The sequence below is a fragment of the Plectrocnemia conspersa genome, unplaced genomic scaffold (assembly GCF_051122295.1).
Source record: "Plectrocnemia conspersa isolate PC_06_02 unplaced genomic scaffold, ASM5112229v1 ptg000005l, whole genome shotgun sequence".
Classification (NCBI taxonomy): domain Eukaryota; kingdom Metazoa; phylum Arthropoda; class Insecta; order Trichoptera; family Polycentropodidae; genus Plectrocnemia; species Plectrocnemia conspersa.
In genome coordinates this window covers 32,055,882-32,067,892 of record NW_028277169.1, presented here as the reverse complement: position 1 = coordinate 32,067,892, position 12,011 = coordinate 32,055,882, and the positions used below count along the sequence as shown (strand labels likewise).

The following is a 12,011-nucleotide window of genomic DNA, read 5'->3' as shown; positions in this document are numbered from 1 at the left end:
GTACAGAAGAGCTGCGCGCCCCTTTTATCAAGTCCGCCCTTTCATTAAAAAGTTAAAAAGATAATATATTTAATGTGTGTTAAATGGAAGCACGTGAGAGCGGAAGGTATTCTGAGAGCTTCGATAGATTCTTTGAAATACCTACAAAAATTTGCTGCCAAAATATCATGTTTTTAAATAATAATATATAAAGGGCGGCAAAAATATTTTTTGCCCAGGGCAGCGATTCCCGTATGTTTTGAAGTCAGAATTGAAGTTTTATCTCAAGTGATAAAGGAAGTTGAAGTGGAAGTCTAAACAAAAGTTTAAAGTTATCGTTATATGGCAGCGTTTTGGATTATATACGTCCGGTGAAACGAATGAGGTCAACGACCTCCTTTTCCTTGACTTAATTTTTTGTTTTTATCTTTTAACCAGTAAATCAATTTGTATTACACTTGGTGAATTTCACCACTTGCTCGAAGAAATGGTATCCCACTAGCGTGATGGTAACGATTACCTTTAAACGCGCACTCATAACTCCGTAATATGTGTCGTTCACAATAGATTCCTTTTTACGCCGCTGGTTCTTTGCCCGTCGTTGCATTGTGGTGTTTTTTTTGTACATTTTATTGAAACGCAACAATTATGGATAGTTACCACAGTTTGATAATTTCAGTTTCAAGTTGATATATTTCAAAATTCAAAAAATATACCCATAGCTACAGAAGTATTTGGCAAAATTCAAAAATTATAGGCATTACTTATCTTAGCTAATTAGAATTATCAAATCTAATTAACTGCTAGCCATTTTAACGTTGACACCCCTATTCGTACACTATCGATTACCTAAACCATGCACACTTAAAGAGCTTAAATTACCAAATAGTTGAGATAGATTTTCCAAAAAGACGCCCAAAAAAATTGTCTTTGAAAAGGATAAAATTTATTGAGGTAAAATTATGGTATATTTGAATTGATATATTTATAATTATCGGTCAGATATTCTTAGGAGTACCTATTATAATTATAATAAGCGACGACCCTAAATATATTTTTTGTAACTTTAATAAGGGCGTTTTTAGCCGCGTTAAGACCGCTCATATTAACGGCGCGCATATGAAAGTATTTTTGCCAAAATGGCGTCCAGTCTCCCAGTCCTTTTCTGAAAGAAAGGCTCTAAATTTTGTTAAAATAACAGGACGTGGGCGGTGGGAGTCGCGATACGTCATGCAGACGGCGGGTAAAGCGAGTAATCGGAACAGGCGGCGTCTCGCGAGTGGCAGTATCGCCGCATCGGCCGGAGGGACGGCCGCGCGATTCCGCACGCGGTCCGGCACCATGTCGGAGGCCGAGGAGAAGGCGCTCCGCATGCGCCGGGCGCAGAGCGTCACCAAGGCCGAGGAGATCACAGAGAAAGAGAAAAAAGCGAGAAAGTTGCAGAACGACAAACCGTAATTATTGTATTTTATTTCAAATTTGGACATTCATTTGGATTGTTATGACCTTCGTTTTGTTATAAATGTTCGTCTCATGTCAAATTGTTTTACGTGCAAATTAAACGATAACCCGTCTGCGGTTTATCATTTCAGCTGTGACCAACATTTTTAATTATGTGTCCGCAAAAGTTTGGCCAATCTAAAACGTTTCAAAAGTTATTGTTGTAAAACCAGTGTTGCCAAGATGAAATAATAAATATATTGCACTATTCTTGATATAGCCACCAATTGTTTCGACCTAAATATTTTTATTAATATTCAAATTTGGCTATAATTAATTGTACAAATAACGATAACCTGTCTGTAGTTTATCTTTTCAGTTGAGGTAAACATTTTAAAAATGAAACATTGCGAAATCAACGTATAAAATATTATTTTTAAGTAAAAATGTTTCTATGTTGTTATTTTCGATTAAAAATAACACGAATCTTTAGAAATCTCAACATTCATACTAATAAATAAGTTAAACAAATATCAATATTATTTGTCCAACATTACTAGTTGGTGTGCATTTTGGAATCTTATTAGATAACGATTAGATTGAAATAATCATTATATAAATAGATTAAACATAAACAATTTAGTTAGCTAACGATAAGCATAAAACTTTAAAGCCTATTATTAATGTTTCAAAGAAACGAATCTATAAAAAATATTGCAACAAACTAAATGGTCTGAATATAATCAAATTTTGGTCAGTATTATATTATTCAAGATCAGAATAAATATTAAATGGCTTAAATAAAAATAGCTTACGGTCAGAATAAAAATATAGGACGATAATATGAATTAAAAAATCATAATATAAACGGGCAATAAATTATTTATTTTAGAAATATCTTATATAATATTTCGCTCGCACTAAAACGGTAGCGAGTGAGCGTTGATCAGAACATTGAACACCCCATGAATAACTCTGAACAAATCGGCCACGAATCTATTTAATTATATGACAGATCGACCAACTGTACCAATCTTCAGCATTACATTACAGTAATAACAATACTATACGTTAACACTATTGCCAACTGAAAAAATGATTCTAAAAATCTGTCAAAATAATTCTTACTATTTAATATAAGTTCTGAACAGTCCAATTTAAATTCCAACTATTTAATATAAATTCTGACCATCTAATATTTATTCTGGCTGCTTATATTCTGACCTTTAAATATACTTTTTTTTGACCCGAAAAATACAAACTAAAATATATTGTATTGTAAGAAAAATGAGCAGATAAGATGATTTTTTAGGAAAAATAGCAGAAAGCTTGGCGGTTCCGAAAAAATTGAGTACGAAAGCATTGAAGACGAAGAAGGTCGTTAGCGTATTCTTTAGTTATATTCTTTATTGAATCAGATCCACACATAACAATAGTTAGATTTAAAATTGCTATCATAATCAGAAAATTGGGTGCCGTACGAACTGAATTTGAACCAATACATGTTCTGCGTTTCTTTTTCGCAACAAAACGATTATTTTTTGGTTGTATTATAAACGTGCGACAAACAGCTGTACCACTCACTGGAATATCATTTGGTTATGCATTTCTACAGCTTCTTACATTGCAAGGTTTACTCAGAACGAAATTTTACACCAATGGAATATTCTATATAATATTTTTATTACTTTATTTGGTATTTGCATCTATGCGTCACCTTTCTTTATCTTTTCAACATGGTGAAAAATGAAACTTATAAACTCCTGTCCCTCGACTTTATTTTTTGTTTTAATCTTATAACTAGTTTAAACAACTTTTATAGGGTTTAATACAGTCATCAACCAGGAATCAAGACAGTAAGCAAGGAATGATAGAAAACTTGATAAATTATTTACATAACCTTTTTTAGGTGAAAGTTGAGTAATTTAATAACACTACGATCCAAGTTCTGCACTTCAAGTCTTCACCGCGAGATCTGAACTAAATCTAGGCTAACTCTACCACATACACTTTCTATGCGAGTAGTAAATTAAAAGTATTGTATGCGGGAAGTAAACACATCGTGCTACAGTTCTATTTTAATTTTAAGATATGACGATTATAAAAGCTTTTTTTTACATTGGAACGTTTAAAAGCTTTGCTTTCTTTTATTTCTTCTTTTACCAGTGTAATATAAAAAGGAACACACAGTGATATCATCATGCGAAAGGCACGCAGATGTGAAACATTGTTATTGGAACGACAAAGTTTAACAGTAATTCAGCAGATAACTGAATTTTTAGTTAATCCGATAATATTGTAATCTTTACTGATTACATCAGTCCGTTTGAAACGTTTTTGATTAAGATCCTATCGCTGTTTTAATCTAATAAATATCATTAGCTCACCGCCAGGTGTGTGTGAAATAAATGTGATGATCGATGAAAATATTTTCGTTGCGCGGTTTAAAACTTTAATATTATTGACTGAAAATAAATCTAGTTTGTCTTATCATTATTATAAAATAATGCGAAATATTTATAGCTTGCTTTTTATATTTAAACTTAGCAACTGTATTTGAGAACAACATAAAAATCCGGTTTTGGCTGTAAATATTAATATTGATAAAACAAACTTTCGAGTAGTTGATCAAAAAACTTTTCGCGCTTATGCACTCGATCTTTAAATTCAATTTGTAACTTATTCGTTTTATTTGAAGTAACTGAATGAGGCAAACGTGTTTGTATTTTTAATATTTGTTTTGTGCAATTACTTTCGAAAGCAATGCAATAAATGTTTAATATTATCTTCAAGGTTATATATAGCTAAATCGATTATATTAGCCACAATTTTGTATTGGTTCGTAAATAATACATTTTACGGATATGTAAATCGTCTGATGAAATAAAACGCAACTGTACGTAATTTTGCGAAATTGTAACTGTTCAATTTTTTATCATTGACTTGTTACATTTTTTATTTTACCTTTGGAGTTTGTAATGTTTTCAAGGGTATACAACGTATACTCGTGTCATGGTCGACTACTGCAATTTTATTCAAAGATTAACTATAAGTACCACTCCTGATTAAGCACCGATTTATTTCGTTATGAAAATTATTGTAAGTGGAAGTTAAATCACGAATGGTTAGAATTGTTTATATAATGAGTCAAAAGTGTCTTTACATCTTAATCTAAATCAACAAAAATACTCTGAATATTTATATGCTTACTCATTTTTAGCAGCTTTTAAATTACTTTAACTAATTAAAACAAGGAAAAAATAAAATTTAATGCTAAAAATATTCGGTTTTGTTTGTGATGCTTAGCTCGTGTCATTGCGACATTAAATTAATCATAAGAAAAATATGCATCTCTCAAGTCAATTTGTGTCATGTCGGATGACTTTTTATCGTGGCGAATGCAAGACGAATCAAGATCGTTGCCTCAATAAAATGTGCCTTCACGTTCTATTGCCTGTTTTAAGTTTCACTGATCACTTAGTAGCATAATAGAACTACTAACCTTAAATGTGGGTAATCGAGGGACGTCATATCATGTATGTCCAGGGAGAGAGGGGGGGAGACAAAAGTTAGAAAGTCAATTGTCGTTTTTTTAATGTTTTCATTTCATTAAGATTAATAGTATTTCATTAAATGACAAATTCAAGGCGGCCCTGTTCAGAATCCACGTCAAAAACAATAAAATCGTGCCGTCGCAGTGGAAAAGCTTGGTTATCTAACGCTCCTATTAATCATTATTATAACAATATTACGACTTACAATAAGTGATGATCAAATGAAGCACGTCTAAACCAAATTTTGATCAATAGAAGAGCGCAAAAAACAATTATCCCTTTTCAGAAGTCAAAAGCATTAAAATCGTATCGTGGCGCCGACACGATTTTATTGCTTTTGACGTGAATTTTTAACTTCTGAGAAGTGATAATTTATTTTGCGCCCTCCTATTGACCAAAATACGGTTTGAATATACTTTAACCAATGCTCTCATATCAGAAGTCTGTAGTAAATCGGTAAGGATAACTATAATATTTAAAAAAATAGTGTAATATCAAAGTGCAGACAAACTATGGGGCAATATGCGAGATGCGACATCTGTCTGTAATGAAAGTTTTAAAACTTTCATTAGGTTAGGTTTGGGTTTGAACAGCAAATAGACGTTTCGCAACCGTCAAATCGAGCTTCATAGATATTTTAAAGCAGTATATTAGCGCCTATCAGTTAAATTATAATTTCGCTAGTAGAAATATATATTTATTGGTGAAAATGTATTTGGAATTGTATTAAATAAATAATGATAAGTATGTAAATTAATATATTACTACGTATGGAAAAGTTGAAATCAAGTAATTTTACTAGCACCTGCCAGATAAATATTTTTACTAGTAAAAAATATGTATATATTCTGGAGAAAATGTATTCCGAGATGATTTCAATGTATGTCGAGATGGCATACATTCACGAGATATGACTTACGTAGTCTTAATTTGTTAAAACTATCGTTAAGAGCCAATGACGCAAATATACGTCTATACAAAAGTAGTCCCAAAAATGTTTTTTCTTGTTCGTAAAATTTTATATCAATGTTTGAATGTGGTTTGTTTGCACGAAATCTTCAAAAATACTGTCAAATGTTATATTGTTTGGCAGTGCATAAAAATAACATTTTTTTAATGAAAAACATTGATTTATTTTTATCTGTTAATACGTTTTGCATTTCCTTACAAACATCTTGAATTAGGAGCGATTATTTAAGAGTTAATTTTTTATATTTTCAGCGGCCTGTTTTATTATAAGTATTATTAAATGTTTATGTATCAATTGAAAAGGTTTCTATTACACAGATTGTATTTGGAATAAATTCGATATCAGCATTTGGAATATCATTAAGATTTGAACTATTTTGTTATGTTACAATTTCTTTCATTAATAAATATATTCAATATCAATAACACGTGTTAATATGACTCACTTGTAGATAAAAGAGTTCAAAAATATCCAATTAACATTCACACTATTATTTTATATATGTTATTGTGTCAAATTAAAATCATTATTTTTAATAGTGAAGTTTTATCACTTCCCGATTTATATGTCTCGCGTTATCTGTTTAGTTACTAGGTATATTTATAATTTAATATTATTTCTTAAATTTTAGATGCCACAGACCGCAGGACTCGCTCTTCTCATGGAGCTCCGGGTTCAACAATTTCACGGGACTCGTCAATTGGGGATTCCTACTGCTGTCCATCGGAGGATTTAGACTGTTCTTAGAAAACATTATAAAGTATGAATTTAGATAATTAAATAATTTTAAGTGGCGATGCTACATATTTTTATTTTATCAGATATGGAATTATGGTGGATCCTGTGCAATGGTTTATGGTTGTGACCGGACAAAACGTACACACGCCTGAACATCCTTCTTTAGTATTATATTTTTGTAAGTTTTGTGTTTGTGATTAACGCTTATTTTTTATTATTAGATTTGATATTAATATGCGTTTGCAGATTCCGTCGTTCCCGTGGTTGTGTGTCTGTTAACAGAGAAGGCGTTATCAATAGTGAGTTGTCGATACGTGTTTGCATAATATTATGTGTTAAGCTTTTCTAATTGATGCTCTTATCGTTTGGCAGGAATTATTACCGCACAAAGTTGGAATGGGCTGTCACATATTAAACATTGTGACGTCAGTGACCGTTCCAGTCATAGTCATACACAATAAACACTACCAATTTAGTTTAAGTATGAAAAAAATTACTTAGTGCATTTTTTGTTATTTAGTAAATTAATTATTTATTTATTTTTAGTTGGAGCCGTTTCAGTCAGTATGCTATATTTGGTGATATTTTTAAAGCTGTGGAGCTATGTTCAAGTGAACTATTGGTGTAGGAAAGCTAGGAGGAAACAAGTAGCGAAGAGCACACTCAGACGCCAGAGTTTATCTGTACCTAATTGTAGTAAGTTGTTATAGAACAATTTCAATAAAACGGGCATTTAATTCATTATTTATTCAATTGCAGTTTGGTTTGAAGCTGTCCATTCAGCACCCTCTCATCGTAAGTTGAGTCGAGGGATGCAGGTTTTATGTATCATAGCTTGATTGAATGTTTCTGCTGCACATCCTGTTTAAACTTTAACTTATGAATGATATTTTTGAGCTGCTTATATAGTAACTTTAACATAACAAACCCAATAATACTAGTATCATACCCATTAACAATCAATATGGAGTACATAAATTAGTATAAATTTACCATTAATTTTCTATTGTGTATTGATTATGCATTTTAAATAGTAATTTATTCATAATATATATAATTCGTTAATAAATATTTATTATTTAATTTTATTTAATGATTTTTAATCAGTGTTTCATTGTTTGTGTGTTCAATTTTGTTTATACATTTATTATCAATCATTCAGTAAAATATGTTTTATCAATAAAGTACATTTTCTAAATCACATTTTTATAAAAATTATATAATTCAATTATTAAATTCCATAGGTGATAGGTAAAAGTAGGAAATAATATGTGTAATATTTATTTCTCTCATGAATAATCTCACTAACACAAATAACTATATTTTCTGCATATCTATTCATAATTACCGGTGGATGAATAATTTATATTATGTATACATGCTTTAATTCATATAGTAGATACTGTATGAAACTTGACCTTTTATATTAAAAATCTAACTATTTGCACTTAAAATAAATGATTTGATACAGATTTTTTAAAATAAACATTTTTTAGAATCAATTGATGATGAACATGATGACAATCATAAAATTGAAACAATTGTTAAGTATCCAAACAATCTTTACTTGAAGGATATTTTTTATTTCATGCTGGCACCGACATTGTGCTACGAACTCAATTTTCCGAAGACCAACAGGTATTTATTTCTTTAAAATCACTTTTAGCAATCAATATGTATGTATTAATTTATCCATTTTTAGAATTCGTAAAAGATTCTTAATGAAAAGGATTTTGGAAGTCATGCTCGGTATACATTTAATCATGGCGTTGCTGCAACAATGGATGATTCCATCAGTGAAGAATTCTCTCATTCCATTTTCAAAAATGGATTATATGCTCATAAGCGAGAGACTATTAAAATTATCTGTGAGTATAATTTTTATGTATTAACCACTTCCCAGTCATGGTACTTTTTTTAAAAATGACTCAAAAACTTTTTGCACGGTCCTAAACTTTCCTATGCAGCAAAATATATAAAATTATCTCGAGCATAACTGAGAAGGAGTGGTCTAATTTCTAATTACAAAACAGCATGAATGGTATAAGTCGCTGACTATTCACCTGAAAGACATGGGTTCGAATCCCATATAGACTTCAGTGCTTTTCAATATTTTATTGTGCCTGGGAAATCGGAATTAGTGACTATAATATAATTATAATTGCGGTCAATCAACACATGTTAGGTTTACTTAGATTTTTCTAATCTCACGTATGAATATTGTAATCAATAATTAAAATTAAGCTAGGTCATATATATTAAGTATTGAAAATTCTCAAATAATGACTTACTTCAACTCAGAAATATGTATTCAACAAAAAAATATAATTATGATTACATTGATCTTCTAGAAAATGTAGTTGTAGAGCCAGGGACGCAATTACAACTTTTTCCTTGGGGGGGGGGGGGGCGTGTTCTTTAAATATTTCGACTTTATTAGAATTCATAATATTTCATTAAATGTATTTTTCTGAAAAAATTCAAAAGAGGAGGGAGTGCCCCCCCCCATTATATTAAGAGTTTTTTTAAATATTACAATTTACACTATGTGAGAATCGAATGAATCATATCTAAACCGAATTTTCATCAATAGGAGAGTGCAAAAAATAATTATCTCTTCTCAGAAGTAAAAAATTCACGTCAAAAGTAATAAAATCGTGCTGTCGTCGTTGCAGTGGGAACACTCGTTATCGATTTTATTGCTTTTGACGTGAATTTTTGTATTCTGAGAAGGGATAATTTTTATTGCGCCCTCATATCGATCAAAATTCGGTTTGAATACATTTTGCCTAACACTCTTATATTAGAGGTCGTATTTTCACATTTTCTTTAATTCAGACAAACTATGGAGATATGCGAGATGCATCGTCTGTTTGTACTTCTTCTTTCGCTTATTTTAAAACCCTGCGAGATGAGTAGGTTAGGTGACCTATTGAAAGTTCTAAAACTAGTTGTAGTTTTAGAACTTTCATTAGGCCAAGTTGGGTTTGGTAGGTTAGGTTTGGGTTTGACAGAAAATAGACGTTTTGCAACAGTCAAATTGAGTTTCATAGACATTTTAAAGCAGCAAATAATTTCACTAGCGCCCATAAGTTAAATTATATTTACGCTAGTAGAAATATATATCTACTAGTGAAAATGTATTTTTAAGGAAGGGCATATCCCCCCCACCCCCAAATAGGGTGCCTTAACTCTGTAAGTGTAGTCAATGGAGTCCTACTCCGTAAGTGCCTTCTGTGTTATCTTGGGCAGCCAAGGGCGAAGCCCCGGCGTCAAACCCGAGGGTGTAGATCCTCTCTTTAGTTCACAGCTAGCTCTTTTTCTCACGACTAACTGCAACTGCCTAATCGTGGTATCTTGACCGAGGGACGGGTGTTAACAGAACCAACATTTTTGGGATGACTCACCTAAATTTCCATCAATAATCTTTTTACAAAAGCCAAATTATTATATAAAAAAAATATGTAAAATAAATTAACGAAATTTATTAATAAAAAAGTGTTGAAATAAATTATTAAAACATAATAATATATAAAAAGTATTAAAAAAATTTAATGGAATTAAACATTGAAAATCACTGACTTTTTAATAATGTACTATAAATGTATTATAAAATAATATTAAATAAATAACAACATAAATACTTATGGAAAAATATGGAAAATTAACTCACTCTCACGTTTATACTAACAAATTAACAAGTGTATATAAATTATTAACTCACTACTTTGTGATTTTATACGAAATACCTGCACTTTTTCGTTATGCATACGTTTTATTGAAAATTTGGGATAATGTGTTTTTTATGGCTCTAAAATTAAATTGTGTAATTGTTATTTAGTAAATACATTAAAATTTTATCACTTTATCGTAAGTTTTAATTTCGTATAATCTTATCAATTCTAAAATGATTCAACGAAGTAACTAATAATATACAATGGATCACTAAAATTACACATTAATCTTTATTTAACTGTGATATACACAGAGTTTACATGTCAATGTGACTTTCTATAAATATGACAAATCAAATGTACATATTTTTTTTATTTATCTACAATACACCCATTTTTATAAATTTTATAATTTATTATTAGTGCTTTAATTAATATTTTTATTTACTATTTTTTCAGATACCCAATCATTTAATATGGCTGTGTTTTTTCTACCTGATTTTCCATTCGTTTTTGAACTTAGTCGGCGAGCTGTTGCATTTCGCCGACAGAAACTTTTACAATGACTGGTGGAACGCTAACAATATAGACACCTTTTGGAGAACGTGGAATATGCCAGTGCATCGCTGGGCCGTCAGACACGTCTACATACCTGTGGTCGGCTGTGGTTACAGCAGAGGCGTGGCTAGCGGCGTTGTGTTTTTAATATCAGCATTTTTCCACGAATATTTAGTAAATATAACATTAAATTAAGTTATGTTAACGATTGTATCTAACGTTGATTTTTCTAATAGGTGAGCGTACCGCTGCATACATTCAAAATATGGGCATTCACGGGTATGATGGCTCAATTGCCATTATCTGCGTTGTCGCGGTTTGTCGAAGTCCATCTCGGTCCGAGATGGGGGAATATAATAGTATGGAGTTCTATCATATTAGGACAGCCGTTAGCTATAATGATGTATTATCATGACTACGTATTGAAACATTTTGTCGATTAGTGCAAGTCTTATATGTGTAAATAAATAGTACAATTATTTTGAATGTATTTAACAATATAAATCAACACATTCCATTTACGTATTTATCAAATTTTATATTTTATTGTCATTGTATATATTATACAACAATTGCGCTATATTTAATATAAATAATTATAGTACTTAAACATATCAGTGAGTTGTATATATGTGTGATTTTATACATTTTTTTATATAGCTAATTTTATTTTTGTGCAATTATCGAAACAGTGCCAAATATTTTAATATCTTGTCTTGTAATTTTTAAAATTATTTGTATATTTTTATCGTTGCATTTGAAATTTATAAACGTTTTTGTATAATTTGATTGTTAAAAATAAAACAAATTGTTATTTCGAATTAATTTGTTTTAACAGCTTACCGCCCGAGGTTTTTTTGCCGAACTTTGCTTGGTGGCTGGGCGATTTCAAAGGATAATGGCAAACAACTATCTTTTTTAGTAAATTCCCTATAACTTGTAAACCAATTAAGATATATATTTTATTTTGTGGTTGTGATTTTGCTTTAAAAAATAATTTTCAATCACCCCAAAATTGACAAAAGAGATGAAACCTTTTTGGAAAAATTTTAAGACGCGTTGTCCAACGCCCCCAGTGATTGTGAATATAGTGATGTG

General features: G+C 30.6%; 1 protein-coding gene across 2 annotated transcripts; it reads left to right on the top strand.

Moving 5' to 3' along the window:
* The first annotated feature begins 1,105 nt into the window (after nt 1–1,105).
* On the top strand, nt 1,106–11,734 carry mdy (diacylglycerol O-acyltransferase). Of its 2 annotated transcripts, XM_088185946.1 has the most exons (11): nt 1,106–1,433; nt 6,575–6,703; nt 6,765–6,859; nt 6,928–6,980; nt 7,054–7,162; nt 7,228–7,377; nt 7,441–7,476; nt 8,178–8,319; nt 8,384–8,549; nt 10,815–11,087; nt 11,150–11,734. In XM_088185946.1, the coding sequence occupies exons 1-11, from the start codon at nt 1,210–1,212 to the stop codon at nt 11,354–11,356; spliced, it is 1,584 nt and encodes a 527-aa protein (XP_088042072.1). In that variant the 5' UTR covers nt 1,106–1,209; the 3' UTR covers nt 11,357–11,734. The 2 variants fall into 2 exon arrangements, with proteins under 2 accessions (XP_088042072.1, XP_088042073.1); XM_088185947.1 differs by lacking the exon at nt 7,441–7,476 and having other exon boundaries at nt 1,226–1,433.
* The last annotated feature ends 277 nt before the right edge of the window (nt 11,735–12,011 follow it).

What these genes read in the sequence shown, in the direction of transcription:
- mdy (XM_088185946.1), top strand. Translation starts at nt 1,210, where the DNA reads ATGCAGACGGCGGGTAAAGCGAGTAATCGGAACAGGCGGCGTCTCGCG. An exon ending in ACACTACCAATTTAGTTTAA is followed by an intron (nt 7,163 to 7,227) that starts GTATGAAAAAAA and finishes ATTTATTTTTAG; the next exon opens with TTGGAGCCGTTTCAGTCAGT. An exon ending in AATTTTCCGAAGACCAACAG is followed by an intron (nt 8,320 to 8,383) that starts GTATTTATTTCT and finishes ATCCATTTTTAG; the next exon opens with AATTCGTAAAAGATTCTTAA.